The sequence below is a fragment of the Pteropus alecto genome, unplaced genomic scaffold (genome assembly GCF_000325575.1).
Source record: "Pteropus alecto unplaced genomic scaffold, ASM32557v1 scaffold97, whole genome shotgun sequence".
Lineage (NCBI taxonomy): Eukaryota > Metazoa > Chordata > Mammalia > Chiroptera > Pteropodidae > Pteropus > Pteropus alecto.
In genome coordinates this window covers 2,816,712-2,839,506 of record NW_006439713.1, presented here as the reverse complement: position 1 = coordinate 2,839,506, position 22,795 = coordinate 2,816,712, and the positions used below count along the sequence as shown (strand labels likewise).

The 22,795-nt window shown below is 34.7% G+C and overlaps 1 protein-coding gene across 1 annotated transcript in view; it reads right to left on the bottom strand.

Annotated features, from left to right (window-relative positions):
- Positions 1 to 22,795, bottom strand: part of BRWD1 (bromodomain and WD repeat domain containing 1) — a gene marked incomplete at its 5' end in the record, with an annotated part of 92,562 nt that overhangs the window by 55,834 nt on the left and 13,933 nt on the right. The window contains 14 exons of the mRNA XM_015593081.2: positions 1,760 to 1,945; positions 4,627 to 4,852; positions 5,040 to 5,168; positions 8,569 to 8,703; positions 8,951 to 9,101; positions 11,562 to 11,660; positions 12,435 to 12,475; positions 13,223 to 13,323; positions 14,896 to 14,966; positions 16,067 to 16,167; positions 18,024 to 18,245; positions 19,352 to 19,512; positions 19,869 to 19,967; positions 22,026 to 22,176. Of these exons, the coding sequence (XP_015448567.2) occupies positions 1,760 to 1,945; positions 4,627 to 4,852; positions 5,040 to 5,168; positions 8,569 to 8,703; positions 8,951 to 9,101; positions 11,562 to 11,660; positions 12,435 to 12,475; positions 13,223 to 13,323; positions 14,896 to 14,966; positions 16,067 to 16,167; positions 18,024 to 18,245; positions 19,352 to 19,512; positions 19,869 to 19,967; positions 22,026 to 22,176 (1,873 nt within the window). The remainder of the gene's footprint in view (positions 1 to 1,759; positions 1,946 to 4,626; positions 4,853 to 5,039; positions 5,169 to 8,568; positions 8,704 to 8,950; positions 9,102 to 11,561; positions 11,661 to 12,434; positions 12,476 to 13,222; positions 13,324 to 14,895; positions 14,967 to 16,066; positions 16,168 to 18,023; positions 18,246 to 19,351; positions 19,513 to 19,868; positions 19,968 to 22,025; positions 22,177 to 22,795) is intronic.

The window sequence follows — 22,795 nt, the reverse complement described above, 5'->3', positions numbered from 1 at the left end:
AGTATGAACTGTATAACCATTGGGTAATATGTAGATATACATAACTACAGTATATAATGTATAATACACACATAATATATAGACACGTTTATAACGTACACATCAGTTTGGCATAATCTATCTATACCCAGCAAGTCCATTCTTAAATTAATATTCAAGAGAAATTCTTTCAAATGTATATGAGACCCAAACAAGACAGTTAATATCATTTCTGTTCCTGAATAGCAAAACCTCAAAACTACCCAAAATCCCATCGAGAGAGTAAAATCAGATATATTCATACAACAGAGTAAAACACAATATAGTCAAAATTAATCTGATGCAACGATGGAGCAATCTTAAAAATATAATGTAAAAAAATTAAGTCTCAAATGAATATATACAACCTAACAAGCTTTTTATAAAGATTTAAAAAAAATGCTTTATAGTAATAGATATAAGAATATATTTCCTAACGTATTTTAAAAAGGCAAAGAAAGGACCAGCATTAGATTCGGAATAACTATTTTCTTGGGAGAGGGAAACAGAGGAGGACCACATACATAGATGTAAGTTATCATGATTTAAAACAAAAGAACAAATGTGTGAACCAATAATAGCACATCATAAACACAGGATTGACAGACCCAATTCTGTGACCCTAGAATCCAAAACAATTAGAAACATAAAAGAAGTAAAACTTAAAGCACAGCACTACACTGAAAGTCAGATTTTAAAGAGAATCACTAGGACTTCTAGGTATAACAGTCACTGCGAGTAAAAATCTGAAGACCAGGTGTGTGGCAGATCAGAGGAAAAAGAGATCGAGAGTGACAGGGCAGACGGAGCAGAAGAAACTGTGCAGGACAGCACTGAGTGACACCAAGACAGGAAATAAAGCAAACTTGGCAAATATATTTTAAAGTTTCTTTCTATAAACAAAAACATACTTTCATTAGCTGTAAATTAATTTGTTCGAAGTAGATTTTTGTGAAATAAATTATTTTGCCATTACAAAATAAAAATTAAGAGTCTACATAAAAAGGCAAATTCTCCAACAGACAAGCAGAAACATTTGGCAGAAAGAGAGGTACTGAAATTTATGGCTTTGAGTGCCCAGTGAAGGTGGGGCAAGGCGGGGATTACTCTGGTGGCACTGCTGGAATTTTGTGGCATTTGAAAGACTTCTCAAAGCTTTTCTAATCTCCCATAGGCATTTACTTTTCCCCACGGTGAGTTTCATTTGCATAACAATTACCAGTCTCCTCCAGATCATTTCCACTACTAATGTAATTACTACTGCATTCCAATATCAAATACTTCACCCTGAAAATTCCCTCCAAGCCTCCTCATTCACAGTAAGAAACATTAGTGCTCAACCCAATTCAGTTTTTTAGAACTTACAAATTCAAGAGAAACACTATATTCTTTATCTCATTTTTTAATGTAAATACTCTATTTTAGAGCAAAAAAGGTTTTGAGGTCTTTCATAGTACCTGAAAATCAAATACGCATGTTAGTACAACTTTACACCTAATAAAGCTACCTCCAGACTGTTAAATTATACAAATACACAGCTTACAGTTTTTGATGACTTCACTTACGCTACAATTTCTTTATTTTTACATTTTCAAGACTTCAGTTTTTTAATATTACTTTATACGAGTTTCAGGTGTGCAGCACAGTGGTTAGACATTTGCATGATTTACGGGGTGATTTACTCTTCAATTTTGATTCAGCCATATTAAGGCAAAATACATCTCATATATTTATTTATTACCTCGTCGTGGTGTTTCCTCCCCATTTGGAAGTCCACTTGAAACAGGATCCTGACCTGCTCCCATTCTCTGATCTTGCTGCTGCTGCAACTGTCTTATCATTCCATCAAGAACGCTGGACTCTGGGCTTCGTTCGCCATTATCATTAGTTTGTAGGCTTATAATTTGTTCAATTACCTCTCCATCACCTGCAAATCCAATGAATAAATATAAAATTATAATCTATATAAACAGGAAAAAAGACTTTCAGCAGACTACAATTAATATTACATTAGCAATTAAACGTCAGAATTCATTTTTTAAAAAATCATCAATTAAAGATACCCTATACACTCAAACTAGGTCAGAGAAAAGATTCAAAACCCACAAAGGAAAACGAGGCCTTTCCCAAAGGTAGTAAGCGCCACAGACAACTCGGCAGAGCCTCTGAAGTACCTCCAAGTGAGCACGCGGACGCCACATTCCAGTGAGAGCCGCCTTCTGCTTTTTTACACTAACACCAGATAGATTTCATTAAAATCTTACTGCCAAAGGTCTCTCACTAGTACAGAGCCAACAATGTATGATTTCCAATGTAGAGAAAAGGAGAGAGATTTCTTCTCTACTGTCTTCAAAAAAAGATTGAGAATACCTTTTCAGCCTTCAAGAGACCACAACCCTAGTGCCCCTCACCCCACCCCACGAGTCCCACGAGCACGTGCAATTGAGGGAGGAAGCTACACCTGCTCCCTCACTAAGCTTCCACTGCTCTGATACGCTTTCAGCATCGCCGGTGCCAATATTTCTTACTTCAAGTACAATATCAGACTTTCTTCAGTGTCTTAGCTTCTTTAGTTTTCAAATAACACGTTTTCAGAGATATTTAATAGGTCCAGCGGAATCCTAACAAACTCAGATCAGTAGGGTATTAAGCAAAAGGAATGCAAAGACTTAACCTGCTTCCACAGTTAACAGATCCAGAAACTAAAAAATGTCATACACTACATCAGGGGAAAAAAACTTCCATTCTACTTCCTGAGTTAGGGTCCCTTCCAGCTCCACTTTACTATGGAAATCAATGAAGAACTTAACAAAATCAATGTCGTAACTGACATTAAAGCAACTGTCTTAATAGCATTAAAATTTTTTGATCAACTCTCAAAAAATGAGCTAAGTAGGCAAGAAATAGAGCCCTAATCTAAAACAATAAAAAGATTTTAATTAGAACTGGGTATATCGTAAAATTCCTATGAACATACTTGAAACCAAAGGGAAAATAGTTGAAAAGGGCACTTCTAACCTTCTCTCTTTCCCCCCGAAAACCCTACATCTACATTGTCACAGCACAGAACATTTCAATATAACTTGGCAAATAGCATCCAAATAATAACTGGTTTTATTTGGCATGATACAGTTACAATTCAAATACTAAAGGCGGGTTCCACCCATAAAGGCTCCTGCTCTATAGGAACTGCCCTCCCACTATAAACTACGACGACACTGGAAAAATCATACAGGAATCAAGGGCTTTCAGACATTGGACAACAGGAAGCACAGGATGGTGATCCTTGAGAGAGGACAAGTAATGGCTCCAGGCGAAAGCTCAGAGGCAGTTTGCAGACTGCAACGCAAGGAAAGGGAATCCAAGGAGCATCCAGAAATCTCACTGAGTGGAGGGAACGATGGTCAGAGTTTGGCAGCAGCGGGGAACTAAATACACAGGGCTGAACATCAGAGAGGAGTGAGTTACACAGAGCTCAGAGATGTACAGTGAGGTCCAATTAACTCTTTAACTAACTAATGATACATGCACACATTTGGTAAAACTTCACCACACTGGAGAAGAAACATAAAAAGTAGTGTGCCAAAAAAACCCAGAGCTCTCACGGGGCTGGAAATAGTTCATGCTCCTGCCAGCCAGAGAGAGAGACTTCAGAGTACACAGCAGGATTGTTTTCTGCACACTTCCAATTTTAACATTCAGAATATTTTAAAATGTGTATTCGAGGCAGTGAGGAACACAGTGACAGCTAGCAGTCTGGTAATGGATTATAACCCACTGTATAACAACCCATAAGTCGATGAACTACATAAATGAAAGAAAGTAGTAGAAAGCCAACTAATAAAATGCAGGTTCATGACGACAGAGTTAGAAAACCATTTTGCAATCTTCATCCTAACAACTGATTTGGGCAAAAAATCAGTGGATCCTAATACTTGAGGGTAAAGTTTGATAATGAACAGGTTATTTACATCATATCTCCCTACAAATTACTAATTACAAAGAGTAAAAAAACTTTACAGTGGAGAAACTCGGCAGACAGGTCCTTAACTGAGAGCTCAGACAACGCTATCAACAACCGGACAAAACACAATCACAAGCATCCTGATGTGACGCTGCAGGAAGGCTACAACATCCGTCATGCTGAACTGTGTCAAAAACGCAGAACCAGCACCTAATCAGTGACAACGAAGTTTAATGTACAGTTCCCAAATTGAAATCTACAGCAGGCGAGAACAAAAAAAGCTACCATGGGCATTATCAGAATAACAAACAAAATTTGATTAGACTATGGATTTGATAACAGTATTATATGAGGGTTAAATGTCCTAATTTTGATAATCGTTTATGATTATGTAAAAGAGTATCTTTGTTCTTATGTAAGAGTATCTTTGTTCTTAGAAAATACATATTAAAGGGTAAATGAACATGAGCTCCAGAACCTAAGCTTCAAATGGTTCCCAACAATAAGTATCTAGAGATAAATGATAAAACAAACATTGTAAAAATATTAACAACTGGTAAATCTGAACGCACAAAAGTTCTTTGTATCCTTTATACATTTTTCAAATAAAGTTTTGTTTTGTTTTTTTAAAGATTTGCACTTACTTGTTGCCACATAGCCGAGCTGTGGAACCAAATGTTCATCTGCAGAATTTTCTCGGCCTGGTACCAATCTCTGAAACTTGGTTGGATGAGGATTTCCATCTACATCTACCAAGAATGGTGGAGGCATAAGGTGAGGAGCCTGCTGAGTTTGCTCATCTAAGACATAATTATTAGAATCTCTGATCAGGGGCCGATAGTCAGTATGGAAGAACATCTGATCGGGAATCTAGAAAAAGGAAATTTACAGATTGACATTTTGAGGTTTATATATGTTAAAGAAGACAAATACTAAGCAGTTAATTATAACCATATTAATTTAAAAAAGGCAATCAGATTAACACATCTAACCTCATTTCGAAATATCCTTCATAACTACTTATTTTACATGCTATTAAGAAAATATTAAAAATGACCTTTTCATATGGTTTGCTGCATCCAAAACCAAATATCAGAAGGTGCCCATGAGAATCTGTACAGGCAAAATGCTGTCCATCTTGTGAAAATTTACAGTCAAATACAGCTCCATGTCCTTGTCCTTCAATCTAGAAAACAGAGGAATAGTTACGACTAAGTCTATTCAAGTGCTTTTGCTGTATCAACTGTTTCATCTTGACAGCCTGCTATGATGTGCCACTTCCAAAAAACAATTTTTAAAGACAAACTTTGCATTCAGCATGTTGATTTATATTTTCAGAAAGTATTTTTTAGATACCACTAGCCTAGAATAAAGCTTGAAAGATCTTCTAAGAATTAGTTCTCAAAATGATCAAATGATCATAAACCAATCCAAAGTGAAGTCTTTATTTGTGACAAGTGAATGACAAGCATTTTCATAAACTTTTCTTTTAATACATAACAAAATGCTACTGACTAATAATCTACAAAGAAAATGATTAAAAAATAAAGCATGGTATTCATGACTAAAATCAATACTTTTCTGGAGTTTCAACTTTCTTCTGCTAAAATGACAGCCATGCAAAATTTTAATGCTGCTAAGTCTTGAAGGTTCATTTGCAAATACTTGCACCTGCAACTATCTTATTTAAAAATGCCTCAAATTTCAGGATATTCTAAGTGCATCATGAATACTGCCTTAATTAGATTACTTTTAAACTGTTAACATTCTTTTTAATTGTAAATTTATTAGTTTATTGCATTATGAATTTATAGATGAGCTATCATTAACTCAATAGTGTAGAACTATGCATATTTGTTGTGTGAGCCTCTAACTTTTCAATAACTAAACTTTAAGACGTTTGATCAGTATTGGAAAAATGAATCATCCACCCACTAATTGCCAAAACTCATACACATGCCCAAATACCTGCCTGAAAAGCAACTCTTGACTACTGCCATACTGCCCATAAATGGGTGCCAATTAACAAATATGAAAAAAATAGGTTACTGGGATATTTATGGCACTGCCGAATAAGATAATAACACATACAAATTTGTATTCTCTCATACCATAAGGAAAAAAATGTATAAATATTTTCCCTCCAATTCTTTGTTAAAACATAGGAACACAAGATTCACCCACATAGTCTTTAGACAAGCCAAGTCCGCCACAGCCTGACCTCTGACCTGAGCTTTGGCGCCACTTCACACCCCAGGCCTAGGACCACCAGTGCAAGTAAAGCAGAGGCAGGGGGCAGGCGGGAGCAATAGCCCCAGGCTGACAAGATGAAGACAGTGGCAGTTACTCTCCTGTCATACACGTGGACCTAACTGGACCAAAAGCTCTGCTAAGGGTCCCAGCTGTAAAGGAAGTTTTTCCAAGTGGGCAAATCCATCTATCTAAGAGCAAGCCAGACTCGGATGTTTACCTATGTTTTGAAAAGCTCTACACGATTCTTAACAAAATGCAACCTGCAACTGTGTCTGGAGAACAATTAAATGTCACACTGATGTTTACTATGCATCTAATGAAAAACTATTCTGGTAGTAACTTACAACACTGTGTAATCTGTCTGGCATCAGAGAATTAGGGGCCTCTCTGCTGAGCGGTAAAAGAAGAAGAATTGGTCTACAAGGCCAGTTTTGGGTGTTTGAAAGTAAGATCCCAGTTGCCAACCCAAGACTCTTTTAGGTTATTCTTTGGCTTAGAGGTTGTTTATCTGATATATTCTGCTTAAACCCAGAATTAACATAGTTTTCTGTTTTAATAAGTTAAATGCAAGATAGAATGATTTTAAGTTTTAAAGGATAAATCAGAGAAGATAAATGTACCTTTGAATTTTAAGACTAGAGAAAATTTGAAGGCTGTTCTTTTTCCAATAATTTGAACATATCTTAAAGATGCAACTTTCAACGATGTCCTAAATATATATTTGCAATTCAGCCATGCTATTTGAGTTGTTTTATTGCATTTAACATTAATAAATAAAATACTGCCATTTTAAACTGTTTATTAAGAAACTGTCCAGAATAAACATATTGAAATAAAAATTCTAAGGTTAAAAAAACAACAAAAACATGGAACATGTGGCACTACCTCTCATCCACAAGCTTTGACCATACTGCCTCCCAAATTAATTTCGCTTTAACCTGAAACTCCATATAAACTGGAGAATAATTTTACAAAACGTATTATATTAAAAGCCTTAACAATATTCAAACCCTTTAACACAATAATTCCCTCAGAATTTATCCCAAGGAAATAATCAGGGATCTACATAAATACCCCTATACAAAGATATTAAATGTTACTGCTGTGCACATTTTAGACACCACTTACTCAACAATAATAAATGATATAAGTAACATTTTTTTGAGAAAGGCTGAACTTACAGCCAAAGTATATTTGCAAATTCTTAAAAAATATTTAAGGCTTTGAAAAACATTCTTTATATAAAATAGATTACAAAACTATGTGCAAGAATACCAATAAATATGGAAAAAATAATGCCATCAGAAAATCTTCAATGGATGTTAATATTTGTAAATAAAAGTTGAACGAGGAACAGGATATTTACATAGTCTCAAAATAGCACCTGGTAAAATTAGTTTAAGAATTACAAAGAAGAAAAACAACTCTTTGATAGTAGGGAAACCTGACAGATGCCACCTTAACCAAATACTTAAAATTATCCCCACCAACAGCAAGACTTACAGCGTGTACCTCCTAATATAATGCATGGAGGACACATTATATTATTTGTTTCATTCCATTAAATCATCAAGAAACATCAGAAAAAACAGATATTCTGTAACATTACTTGCCTATACTCGTCAAAAAAGTTAAAGGGCAAGAAATAGGAAAAAAAGGTGAAAAGATTATTGAAAATTAAAGATAATAAGAAATATAGAACCACTTAATATAATGCATGATTAATCAGATCCTGGTCTAAGGGGAAAAATGTAACATTATTAGGACAATTGACTGAATGTGAATATAAACCTATATCAGATATTATTACTTCATCAATGTTAAATTGATCTGGGTAACTGTATTGTGGTTATGTATGAGAAATCTAAAACTATGCAATAGGATCCTATTTTGGTTCTAGGATAAACATGTGCAAAAAAGAAAAAAAGCTGGAAAAATCTAATGTTTGATTCCCTAAATGACTTCTCTGAATATTATTTTGCATTTCTATTATCAAATATTTTAATAAATTTAAGAAGCAAAAAGTTCTATAAAATAACCATAATTTTGCCAATTTAAACAGATAGGAGCACATTCATACATACACACAAAGCTAAATAGATAACTTCTGAAAACCTTTCCCTTGTGTGCATCAGTTAAACAGGGAATTTCGTGTGTGTGTGTGTGTGTGTGTGTGTGTGTGTGTGTCAGTCAAGTATTTTAATAGGCTTTAAGTATCCTGATTCCTAGAAATATAAACTGCCAATATATGCGGATCTGTTTCTGGTTAAACTATATAATCCATACTTGAAATAAATGCAAGTATGCATGAAGATACTCCTTATTTTACTTACCATATTAAAATAATGTTTCATCTTGGTGCCTTTTGTAATATCCCATATAAATATGCTGCCATCATGTCCTGCAGATAACATAATTCTGGAATCAAAGGGATGTGTCTCCAAAACAAATACTTCATCAGCATGTCCCTTTATTCAACAAAGTCATATAGTTAAAGAGGGTTTGCAAGTTCTAAGTTTAAAATTAAAAACCCGTATTGTCATAGTGTATAAGGATTTTCAAAAATGTATTGACAGTAACTTATAAATTAGTATATGTACAAATTTCTATTTGATAATATAAAGAAATGTTTAATTATATTGTTTTGTAGCTTCAAAAATAAAATTGTCGTTCAAAAAAAATCTTGATTTGTGATATTATATATAAACTACTTACCAATAAGTTGTGAAGCAGTTGTCCAGTATAAGAACTCCACACTTTGAGGACATGATCATTCACGGCTGTCACAACAATGCTATCATTCTGATTCCAAGCTATCATCGTTACTTTGGGTTTCATAAACCTCTCCTCTTCGGAAGATAAGTCCCTAAGAAAAAAATATACACTGTGTAAATTCATTTGGGTGGTAAGGCTATAAAACAGGGTATGCAATCCCTTGTCTACACAAAAACAACTAAAGTAATCTAGTTCATGTGCATACCTTATCGACTCTATAGAGTTCATTATATCTCACCCATAACAGATTACTCATAAACAGATTACAGCAAAACGCAGAGAGGGAGGCCATGATTCAGAAGCAGTCTGAATAAAGGCAGATTTTAGGACACCACTGCTTCTCATGAAAGCAGTTTTTCTCTCTATCTCTTTTCTATTACCATCTTCTCCTGAACCCAAGCCCTATCAGTAATCCTTTCAACTGTTTCTCTCTCCAGAAATAAGAAATTTTAGGGTGACAGAAAGAAGGGAATTCATCTTCATATTCCCAATGGCCAGAAGTGACTGCCACACAGACGCTCATCTGCTGAACTGTACACAGGCTGTATTCATCTCTTTATACTTCCCTACAGACTGTTCCTACAGGTCTCTTGTCAAGAATGATCTTGGATACAAGTCCGCAGTGCACTGCAGCCGTTATGAAAGTGGATGCAAAGTCTCTCTATAAAATACAGTAGTCAGCAGTAAACAGTGGGAGGGTAGAGAAAGGCCTAGTTGCTTTTGAAATTATATAAAACATTCTAAAAAATTATAATGTGTAATAAAATAAACATTTTAATTAAAGAAAACAGCTCTAAGAATATGGAATGAGTACTATGTAACAGCTCTCTATGTAAGCACAACGGAACACAAACAAGAGAATAATTCTAACTAGAATAAGGGGAAAAGTGTAACTTAAGGGGCGAAATGTAATAAAGACTAAGATTCAAAAACGTATTCTCTATTAATAACCTTGAATCTACTAAAGGACATGTTACAGCTCATCAAGAAGATCAACCGAGATTAGTACACTAAAATAAATATATCCATCAATTCTGACATACAGAAGATTCTGCTTTTCAAATTTGAAAGAGGTAAAACTTTAAATGAGGAAATAATATTTCCACCATGAAGGGAATTACAGGGAAAGTTCTCTCCATACACAGTACGGCAGCAAGAAAACTAAGCAATTGCCCGTCTCATCATTTAACGTTTTTATTCCAGTGTTTACATAGATGTTCCTACTTTCCTAATAAAGCAATTGTTCAGAGGTGAATATGATTTCAAATTATCTTCACTCCCATGCCCCTTCATCACTTCAATTAATCAAGGAGCAACAGTATTCACTTTCACACTAAAATGCTTTTGAGTATCCACGTATATTTTTAAATAATGATAAAGAGCTGTTTGTGAACAAGGATTATCAGATTTCCAGTAAGTATTCTTTCCATTTCCTACCAGAGATCATTCCACAAAAATACTAAGATCAAATTTATTCTGAAACCCAACAGAACTGTTTGAGCCACAGCAGAGAAAATGAGTTAATTTCTTCTACAATTACTGAAAATAAAGCAGGATTTCCAAGACAAAATGTATAACAATTCTCGGAAAAACTGCTATGAAAAAGTATAAACTTTGGAAATAAACTCTAAAGTAAAATTTGTAGTTTTTGATTTCTATTATAGTATAACTAAAGAAATAATATTTGCACTGGGGCAAAAGAACACTGATAATGTCAACGCCAGACAGCAGTATGCTGGAAATTTTCGTCATATCATTTAAATGCCTAATAATACTTAAAGGCAGTTTGTCTCATTTCCTAGATAAAAGAGATTAATATTAAATGATGTTCTCAAAAATACATAGCTATAAATAGTATAAGTCGTATTTTAGCAAAGGTCTGATTCCAAAACGTGTATTCTTTCTACCACCAGTACTACCTCCCAAAGTATATGAACCAAAAAAAAATATGCAATGTATTTCAAATGTATATTATTTATCTTGAGAAGTGCTAAACTAATCTCAGATTCTCAAAAAAATGTTCAAAACTTTCAAGTGTTGGAGGACGAAAACAATAAGACAAACCATTGCCCTTAAAAGCCGTTTTACAAGCCAAAATTTTAGCATGCAAAAAAGCACTCCCAGTGGTGCATGACTAATCTTAACAATAGAGCATGTCTGCTTACTGTATTCACCAGTCTTAGCTACTAGCGATTTTTTTTAAATTCTAAAACTCCTATCTATAGAAAAAGTAAAATTGCTGCACTTGACATACCTCGTTTTTATCATTTTTTTTAAACCATAGGTGGTTTTAAATGCAACACCTAAGAGGAAGTCAATACTGTGAGCCACAGTAGCACATATATATTGTTCTTTCCTACATAAATGTTAAAGATAAATTCTTTTGGATATGTGAGATTTAAGTTTCTACTGGATATGTAGGAGGTAGTCATTCACTTCAATCACAGCACTTCATAATAGGAGGTTGTGCCAACTGCTTGAACAAAGTAATCAAGCAACCAGGTAGAGAGAGCAAGACCAAGTACATACAACAAAAACCATCTCAACTTACCCTGAGATTCTCGTAGCCATATCCAATAAAATGCTTCTCCATTCTAACTGCTCAAATCTCCAAATCCGGGCTGTTCCATCTCTGCTACCACTTAAGAACCTTAAAATATTCACAAAAGATCTTATATTCACCAATAGCTACAGTCAGAATCACAAGCAAGAAAATTTTTAATATGGCTATTTTGACCGCAGGTAAATCTATAGGTGTTAATTCAAAAGAAAGCTTCACAGTATATATGAATGGAAAAAATCAGGTTTGCTATAATTTGCCTGGCTCTATGAAGTAAAGCACATTTCAAAATCAATAGCTTGTGAAAAAGATTGAGTTTTTAGAAAACAATAGTACCTGGAGTAGGGAAAAAAAGAGAACGATTAAAGATGTATAGGAAAATTAGAGCAAAAGCTCCATTGTAAGCATCTTAACTCTAAACTCAAATTAATTCATGCTGGACACTGTGTAAAAATAATCTTTTAACTAAGTAAAGTGTTAAAAATAGTAGCTGAGGAAAAGGACCTGAAAGACCATGGGGACCACAAAAAAGGGATATAATTTAAGTGATAATCTCACTGCAGTCTACAGCACAATGGCTGATGAGAAAGATTTTTTTTAACTACTCAAACCTAAGAATTTCATTACCCTTACACCTAATTTTTCTCTATATCATAAATTCAGCCAATGTGAGCTAAAGGAGAACTACATTTGGTCATAGGAGGCAGCAGAAACTATTCTACTTCATGTGTTTCCCCCGACCCCAGACACTTTTTATTCAATTAGCATATTTACTAATAAATACCTGCGATATACAAAGTGACATATGAGCTTAGTATATATGCCTAAACACACATACACACAAATACAAACACACTTCCTTACCGGTCACCGTTGTTACAAAATTGGATGCTATCAACTTTATCCTAAAGCAGGAAAAAAATAAACACCGTCATTGTCCACATAGTTTGTGCTGCTTAGCCCCAGTATTCAAACATGCACTGTACCTTTTTTTTAAATTTTATACAGTACATTGCTTAGAAATTTATTTAGTTTATAAAACAATCCCCCTAATTGCTCTTTCTCTCCTCTGGCTCCACGTATTGTACATTTAAGTGCAAAGAATCTAACCATGACTTTTAACAAGATTACTAAGACTCAGCTCTTGTCTCAAAGATAGACATAAGCAGTAAAACATCTGTATGAAAATTGAAACATGTGTAATTAAAAGTTTAAACAGCTGAATACAAGGTTGAATATGTATGTTTTAGGATTATTTATATGCAAAAAAATTTTTCTTTTAAAGTGATTCGAACCTGTTTATCAAATAACCTCACAAAATTTCATTTAGGAGAAAAGATGACCTGACCACTGACCAGTATTTCAGAATACTGAGTTATATATCTCACTACACGTTAATTAGTAAGACGGCATTCTGATTTCATGAGCTCAGTTAAAACTAAACAGGCCCACTTGAACCTAGCCCATCCAAATCAACTGTCATAATCAAGATTTTGGACTTAAAGCTGAAACAGCTACTGCAAAATACCAGCACTGCCAAGGTTCTATCAGAGTTGTCAAAATCTTGCGATTCCTGTTAGCAGTATCTGACTACATATCAACAAGAATATTATTAAAATTAACCTATAGAATTTTAAAATGCGAATACTTACATTGTGGCTTTCAAGTTCTGCAATTTTTTCAGGTGCTTCAAATCCCAAAAAATACATTCTGATTACATGATCAGTACTACCTGTGGCTAAAAACATACCACCTGAAATAAAAAAGTTAAGGTTTAAAAATCCAATTTGTAACAAAATATCTGAACCAACCAAACTTCTATATTATATTAAGCAAAATTTCTTATTCCAAAAGTTTATCTCAATAGATCCATTTTGTAATTCACTACATAGAGACATTTTAAAATTAACAAAATGCAGTGTGATACTGGGTTTATAATAAGATGTATATATTTACTCTTTGTTCCCATGTATGGCACAGAGCTCCTACTGAAACCTTTGGAATTTCCTAAGTGATAAGAGCGATAAAGGTGTCTTGATACCCATAACAAACGCATTTCAACCATGCTATAGTCTATGTTAACAAGGTGACTTGTGGAAAACAGCAAAACTCATGGGGGCCCTGACTGCAGGGGAACCAATCATGTGATGAGAGAACTGGAGCTTTCAGTCAAACCTCTGGGGAGGGAGGTGGGAAGGAGTTGAATCAATCACTGTAGCTAATGATTTATCAGTCATGCCTATGTAAGGAATCCTTAATAAAAACCCGAAAGGATGGGATTCAGAGAACTTCAGGTTGGTGAACACACAGAGATAAGGGGAGAGGAGCATACCCCGAGTAGCATGCCCCTTCCCACATACTCTATCCTATGCATCTCTTCCATCTGGCTGTTCCTAAGTTATATACTTTTATAATAAGCCGGAATCTAGTAAGTAAATGCTTAAGTTCTGTGGGCTGCTCTAGCAAATTAGCCAAAGCCAAGAAGTTTGTGGGGACCTCCAATCTACAGCCAGTGGATCAGAAGCACAGGTGACAACCTGGTCTGAAGTTTGGCATGGAGGGAGGGATAATCATGTAGAGTCCTTAACCTATGACATCTCATACTATTCTCTAGATAGTATTAAAACTGAGTTGAATTGTAGGATACTCAGTTGGTGCTGAAAAAAAAATAAGATGGGGCTTTAATTTTAAATTGTTAATTCAATCTGTTAATGTTCATTATCTCCCTCTGCTTTTTCAGTTGTGGCAGTGACCTTAAGTGCTGCTGCTCTAAAAACACTTGACAAAAGGGGCTCTGCTTTCTAGACAACTTGACATACCTAAACCTAGCCATGGAATATAAAGTTCACTTGTCGAAGTTTTCAAATTTTTATAGGGGAAAAATCTTTGAACGCTCCTAAAAAGAAAGGTTAGCACACAAGTTCACTGTACAAGAAGAGAAAATGGGGACTAATTCCACCAATGTGTGGAAAACAAATTTAAAATTCCCAAAAAAATACAGTTTAGCCTATTAAAAGAAAATCACAATTTTAGTATATCATACACCCAGGGACATGACACAGGAATCACTCATGTGGACATCTCAACCCTCCTTTTCGCCAGCTACCTCTTATATCACTGACTTTGATTGCTATTAGAAATCAGAGAAAGGAAGAATGGAGGAGTGAAAGACAAGAAAAAGGCTAATTAAATGAACATCATAGATTAAACCTAATAAAATAAACGTAAGCCATTTACCATCTTTCTGATAAAGGTTCTTGCAATAATGTGGTCACTCAATAAATGCTAAAATAAAACTAAGAAAAAAGTACCAAAGTTACCTTACCAACGCTAAAAGAAGAACAAAGCATTTGAACACCTGGTCGAGGCTTCTCAGTGAACTTCAAGGGACGTGGACTTTAAAAGAAGATGTTTTAAAATACGTTAGTAGTTTTACACATTTACATGGCTTAAAATGCTAGTTTTAACTAGCATGTTCAAATATTATCATTTAATTTCTATAGTGCCTCACAGTATACCAACTATTTCCACAAATGCTATTGTAGCTGGGTGGATTTTAGAAAACGGCCTAATCTCTGTCCTCACAATGACCCTACTGCACTGAAACAGCAGGCCCTCTAATGCCCATTTTTGTAACTGAGGTGACTAAAGCTCAGAGCCAAAGGAACCCACCATGGCACTGAGGTTGCAGAGAGGGTATAAACCTGCCAGGATATAGCACTGTTCAACAAGAATGGAACGTAAGCCATATGTGTAACTTTAAATTTAGTAGCCACATTAAAAGTAAAAAGAGACAAAATTAGTTTTATTTCATTTAACCCAATATATCCAAAACATATCAATATTAACAAAATTTTAATAATAACTTTAGATTCTTTCATATTGTCTTTGAAATCTTTCAGAGTGTATTGGACAGTTCTAACACATCTCAATTTGAACAAAGTTTTCATCAAATGTTCAAATTTCATAACTTGAAAAACTAAATTCACATGCTCAAGTTGTTGGAAATATGCTTAAGTTTCATAAAAACTGAACCAAGTATCAGTTTTTAAACTTAAATTAATTCAGTCCTTCAACTGCATCAGCCACATCTGAAGTGTCCGATAGTCACACGTGACCAATGAGTACGGTAGTGGACAGCACAGGTCTATAATCCAGGTCTTCTGATTCTTAAATGATCTTGCCCAAATTTCTGACTATGTATCTAATTACATATTTTTAATATTTTTCAAAATGTTTCATTTCACATACAATCTTTTTTTCACAAAAATATGCCAAGATAGAATAGCTATGCTCCTTTTACATATCAACTATCCAAATAGCAAAAACTGTAAATAGTAAGTAGTCAATATAGCACATATACTGCATATAATAAAAATTAAGTTCAAAAGTAAAAAGGCAACTACAATCCATAATTTCTGTTTATAATCAGACTTCATTAGACTGTCATAACAACACTAAAAAAGAAAACTTATTACACAATAAAAGTCACTTACCTGAATTTCAGGGATTCTAACTCCCACTGCCAAAAACAAACTGTCCCGTCAGCACCAGTAGAGACCATGTATCTCTGAGAGCCTTTGGCCATTGGACTAAACTAAAAAGCGGTAACATATACAACTCAGTTTTCTGAGCTCGTACTAAAGTAATTTAAACAGTTTTTCAAAGTTAACTTCAACTGACACTCTAACACACAAGAAATTCAAAATATAGGTGGTAGTATTGTAGTGAAAAGATTGTAACCTATAAGAAAAGTCTATCTCTAAGTTAATTTATACATGTAATGTGATCTCAGTAAGATTACTCTCAAAACTAATAAACAATAATAGGCAGCAAAACTTTTACATAAAGATCTAGTCCTATCAATATAAAAGCGTATCCCCAAGCCTCAATAATTAAAACTCTGGGGCGCACTAGGTACACTGACAGAACCAATGGAAAAAACACAAAACTTCAGTAAAATAAAGGTATCATCTCAGATCAGCTGGGGAAACAGTGAATCACTGCATAAATGGTAAAGGGCCCAGTGTGCAGTAATCTGGCGGTAAAAAGCGGTTCTTCAGGTTGTACACCAGGGTCAATTCCAAGTGGATGATAATTTAAACTTTTAAAAAAACAAAACCATAAAAGTATTATAAGAAAATACAAAAATTATATTGTAACTTCAGAACAGGACTAACATTTGTATTTAATAAAGTAGCAAGTGTGCTGTACAAACAAGCTGGACAAATGAAGATCAATCTGGTCCAGAGATGTCCAAGAAGGCTTAAAAGATGCAGAGAAAAATACAAAGAAAACAAGAAAAATACACTAGGCGAAGAAATAACATGGAAAAAAAAAATACAAATGTCATAGGAAATATGGTATGCAATAGCAATGAAAAGACCCAGATGACTGAAGTGTTCATTTCTGGAAGTGGTGGGGAAATGGGTTAAATGGGTAGAGAATGTGGACCCAATAAACAGCAAATTGAGGTAACTGTAATTCTCAAATAAAACACTGATGGCAACCCAAAGACTTGTCTGGCAGTAGTATATAACACCGACTAAAAGGAAACATACAGATAAAAGCCAAGCATCAATCTACTCAATCCAAGTGATCCAAGAACCTTAACCTTTCCTTCCCTCAGAACGGGGAGGAAAGCCAGGAAGAAAGAAGCAACACGATTTGCTGACTCACGAGACATTCAAGACAAAGGAGTGTAGCAAAGGAAGACCAGGACTACCATTAGCGGAAAAGAGAAAAAAAAATTGCTGTTGTGTTTTTTCAGATGATTACATGCTTTTTATTATTACAACATCTCAGAGAGTGTAGTTTATGATCTGTTCTATGATTTTTCCCAAAGTTATGTACTTTGTAAGGTAGGTAGGACTTGAACCTATGACTTCTTCTTAGAAGTGTCTTCTAAGCTCTTTTTCCTCAAGTATTCAAAATGGAGAGTTTAAATGTTTAAAGTTATATAACCTCATCAAAACCAACCTGGTCAACCTCTCCCTGTCCCCAGCAGGCGGGTGGGCGCCAGCGGCTTTGGTAACTCTAGATTAATGTTGAAAATGACCAGTTAAACCTAAGTGGATATGTTCCAGAATATGGACTGAAACGGAGTTTAAATATATTCCTGAAAATTTAATCAGTTTATCAAAATCTACAAGTATTACAGTAGAAAAATCATTAACCTATCACCAGTTTATAACTGACTCATTCACTTCAACCATAAACCTAAAGGAATCAGTAAGTCATCCGTTAAGCCTTCATATAAAGCTCTACCTACATTACATATTTATTACGTCACCTTTTCAAGATTCATGGAAGTACGATTAATTATATTTTTTCTTTATTACTAAATTTAAAATAAATCATATAATTATTAAGCATCTTACTATTTCTCATCTCCAAAGAGAAGAGTTTTAAAGGAAAAGGAGATAGTGCATAAACGCGTACATGAACACTTACCTGTAAAGATGTAATTGACCCCGTGTGTCCCTGGAGCACAGCAACCGGGGCACAAGTTCTTAAGCACCACACTCGAATTATTTTATCACAGCTCCCAGCAGCAATCATTGTATTCTCATAATTTACTGCCATATCTGAAATTTCTGCAGAATGACCTCTTAGTGTGGATAACAGGCGGCCATTGTGTGTTGACCAAATCTTCACCAAACAATCATCTGAACCCTAAGAAAAAATACACCCAAAAATAATTAACATAGAAATCTTTTACATCACTTAAAATACTACCATTTACATGTCACTCAAATTAGGTATCTGTAACTCCTCCTCTCTTTCCGACTATAGAATACTCTGTAGATTATGACTCATGGTCAGAACACTTATAAGTTTTTTCCTTAAAAGCAAAGAATGTCTACATAAAGATACTATGAAATTTTCATTTCTATGGATCAGACCACATTATAAACATTATCTGCCCTATATTCTCTGCTAAGTATTAAGTCCACCTAAAGTTCATGGCTCACCTAATTTCACTTAACGATAGTTAAATGTCAGTTTAGCTCACATCAAGCTAAATAATTTGATGAGTGTTCAGACAGATTTACATTTCATAGGCTGAGAAACAAGAGTAGGTGGCAATCCCAAAAACGATTAAGGAAGACATAACTGGACTCGCACTCTATTGAATAACCAAAGAACAGCGTCTTAAATTTATAGGAGCAGCGGCACCCATCCACTCCGCAAGCATCTGAGGATCTACGCGGAATCTCACAACTGAGAAATAAAATCTAAACTTCTTGCTCCTCCTAATTTTCCCTTAAAACATTAAAAAGGCAAATTAAATTCCAAATATTTATATATAGTTTTATAATAATTATAAAATAACATTTCAGTGTTCAAGTAATCACTCAATTTCCCTGGATCGGTGAGTAATCAATGTGACTATGAATCACCTACAGAGATTTGGATATTTGGGGGGAGGTGGGGGTTTGATTTTGGTTAATACACATAGTAGCAATGGACTTAATTCAGTAGTTCTAGAATGGGCTGAAGAAATACTAGGCAGACACTTTTAAGCATCCTTGATGATCATACCCAAGAACCACCACTCTAAACCAATGACTCACAAACACGACAGAGGCCTATCTGCATGTGAATCACCTGGGACACCAAATACAAATGCAAATTTATGAGCCCCACACCAGAGCTGCGGGAGCCAGAATCCCTGAGAATGGGAAACATAGAATCTATGTGTTTTATAAGATTTCCTAGAAGATTCAGAAGAACTAAAGTGCTCCAGATAACAAATTGAGTTTAAAATGTTAACTCACTGTAAAGATTCTATGTCCTGTCCTATCAAATGCTACACAGTAAACAGCAGATAGATGTCCAAGAATCCTTCTGTGCATTTTTATATGCTGATACATAGTTCCTGGAAATGCTGTGCTAAAAGTGGAACACCCTGTGAGTTGTTTTCCTCGATGTATCTCCACTAGGAAATAAAAACAACGAAAATGGTTAAGGGGGAGCCAATATGTAAAAATCTAAGAAAAACTCCAAAACAAAATCTAAGTTCAAGAAATCCTAAGGACACAAGTTTCTTCCCAGTTGTGTTCTACTATAATCACTGGTACAGACTTCTGGTTATAATTTAAATTATTTTCAGTAATCTTTATTACTTCTAGAAATTATTTTAGGAAAACAAGTTTGAAAATTGATACTTGTTACTACTGAAACATCACTACTACTAGTATTTCCTTTTACATTTTAATTTTAATATAGCAGTTACGAAGTTGGTCAAGAAATTAAAAGAACAGTTTCGGCATCTGAATGGCCAACCTCACTTACCAAGATTTGGTGGGGAACCATAATTCACTGGCATTTCAGGAGGTCTTCCTCTATGAAGAGCAGCAAAGGCAGAGCCCTTCCAAACTGTGTGCCTGCAGTCTTTAAAATGAATTTTAGATACACATAAAATCTTGAAAAGTTAACCCCAAGAAAGATTTTATAGAATACTTACGTATATTTTAATAAACTGTTTATTTAAAGTTTTACCAACTAATATACTTTAACAGAAAAGCCCTAGAGGTTTATTAGACTATTTCTGAAGGGAAAAAAATTAAGACATCTCAGATACAACAACGACAACTAACATTGTGTAGCACTTTACAATTTACAAAGTGCTTTCCACGTACATTATCTCATTGAATCCTCACAACAACCCTGTGAGGTAGGTATTGATTGCCAATTTATAAGTGAGGTAACTGAGGCTCAAAGGTTCCAGGACCTTCAAAGAGATCCACTGCAAATGATCAGTCACGATGAAGCACAATACTAGATCTTTTAACTCCAAGTCCCATTCAATGTTTTTATTTTTCAATGCAGAATTATATCATAAAATATTAATGATAAAAAGTCTTATCACAACTGATCCAACTTTCCAAAAATGGAAATTTTTGTAAGGAAAATTTAAATGTCTTTGATTTACATGAAAATCCTTGACTTAAGTAACCATTTAAATGTTACTGAGTTTTCAAATTAATTTTGGCCAATATTACCATGACTTTAATCTCCTTAGGAAGTATTGACAAAATTAAATTGCTTTCCTCTTGTTGAAGGGTCACAGATAATCCTTCACAAGAGCACATATATAGGATCTGTGAGACTGAACACTAATTCTAAAGTCCCTTCCCTCTTTGACCTACTAGCAAATATACTAAGAAAAAACGTCTGCCCCCTCTAGAGGAGAGAGCAGCAGAACACACAGATCACGCTGTGCTAGAAATTAGCTTCTTCACAACTGAAAGAGGAAGGGAAGGAAGGCATCATACTAAACCTCTACTGAGCCTCGGGTGCCCCAAACTAACAGGCATGTTACGTTTTACATGAATGGATTCATTACTACGATCATGATCAAAGAGCAGTTACCAGGCATCCTCCCACGGCACTAATACAAAACAGAGAAATATGGTCCCTACCCTAGAACAGCTTGCTGAATGAAGTCTCTTCTAAAGTCTGCCAGTTCTAAAGCAGTGCCCATCACAAAACGACATTGAACTTGACACAAGTAAACAGAGGAAAACAGGCTACCCAGGCAACCACTAGATAACCACCTAAAACAGAGTAATTACAAGTGAACAGGGACATAGAAGGAAGAAAGAATATGGACAGTTTCCTGATTCAAGCCAGTGTGGCATGGCCATAGAGCACTAAGGAACAACTACAGCTGACAAACCAGTCTGGCATGGAACCAGGAGGGAGGGTTCTTTCTTGGTCGACCTTTATACTGGTGGTACATCTAAGAGGCAGCATTGCATCAGCAATAGATCTTTCAAATAATCACGGGGATGAACTCGATGTATGCTCAGGATCAAAAGAGCCAACATTCTTGCCCATTAGCAGTTAAGCCATGTTGCATACATAGATCATATCACATACATATAATCTAAGTGATTTATACCAAGCTAACAGAAAAAGAACAGCAATTCCAACAGTTTGCTACCACATAACTTAGCAAAAAAATTAAACTGGTGAAAAAAGAACCATGCAATTGTACATATTGAGTGCTTGTTTTCAAACCGCTACCAAATTTAGAAAATCACTTTCCCCTTATAACAAAGGGCTTTCAAGAATCTAAATATCAAATGAAATATTTCTAGCATTTAAAGAGTTTATTAGACACATACAATTACATTCAATGAAGTTATAAGTGAGCTACAAAGTGGAAAATTAAGAACTCACATTGATAAAACCTCAAACACATCTCAGAATAAATTCAAGCTTTTTAGCTTAACATCTATACCTTTATCATTTTTTAAATGCAGAAGGACCCATTAAACACTTATGTAATAAAATTCAATGTCTACGCTAAATGCAAAGAATTTTATAGTCCACAGCATAGTTTATAGTTACATATCACCTTTCTTCCACAATGCTTACATTACTTCACAATTATAATTATTAAGCTAGTAATACAAAGCAGAACACTTCTTCAAATTAAGGTACCTTTTGCTGTACGTAGCAAAGACTGCCTTCCTGCACCAAGTAAAGAAGTGACTCTTGAAATACTGGGTGGAATTTCTTTATCCAACATGGGACCAATGCGCTGGCAGATTTGCAACAGATGATCAGGAGCCACATGCTTATTGGACAAGACCTGATTGGAGAGCAAGTATGAAAAACAACATTGTTTATAATAGCATCAAAAAATATTAAATACTCAGGGATAAGTCTGACAAACCACGTGAAAAACATGTACAATGAAAACTACAAAACATTACTGAGAGAAAAATTAAAGATCTAAATAAACAGTAGATTGATGTATAGATTCAAAGTCACCCCAATCAAAATCCCAACAAGCTTTTTTTTTTTGACAGAAATTGACAATTTCAATCTCAAACTCATATGCAAATGAAAATGGCCCAGAAAAGCCAAAGCAGCTTTGAAAAAAAACAAAGAGCTAACAATACCTGACTTCAGGGTCTGTTATATAAGGACCACTGATTTTTGACAAAGGTTCAAAGGAGAAAAGATAATCTTTTCAACAAAAGATGCTGAAATAATTAGATACCCACTTGCCAAAAATAAATAACTTTGACTCATACGTCACACCATAAACAAAAATTATCTCAACAGATCGTAGGTTTAAATGTATAATCTGAAACCATAAAATTTATAATAAAAAAAAAATTGGAGAAAATCTTTATGACTTCAGGTTGGGCAAATATTTCTAATTATGACACCAAAAGCACAATCCACGGAAGAAAAAATTAATA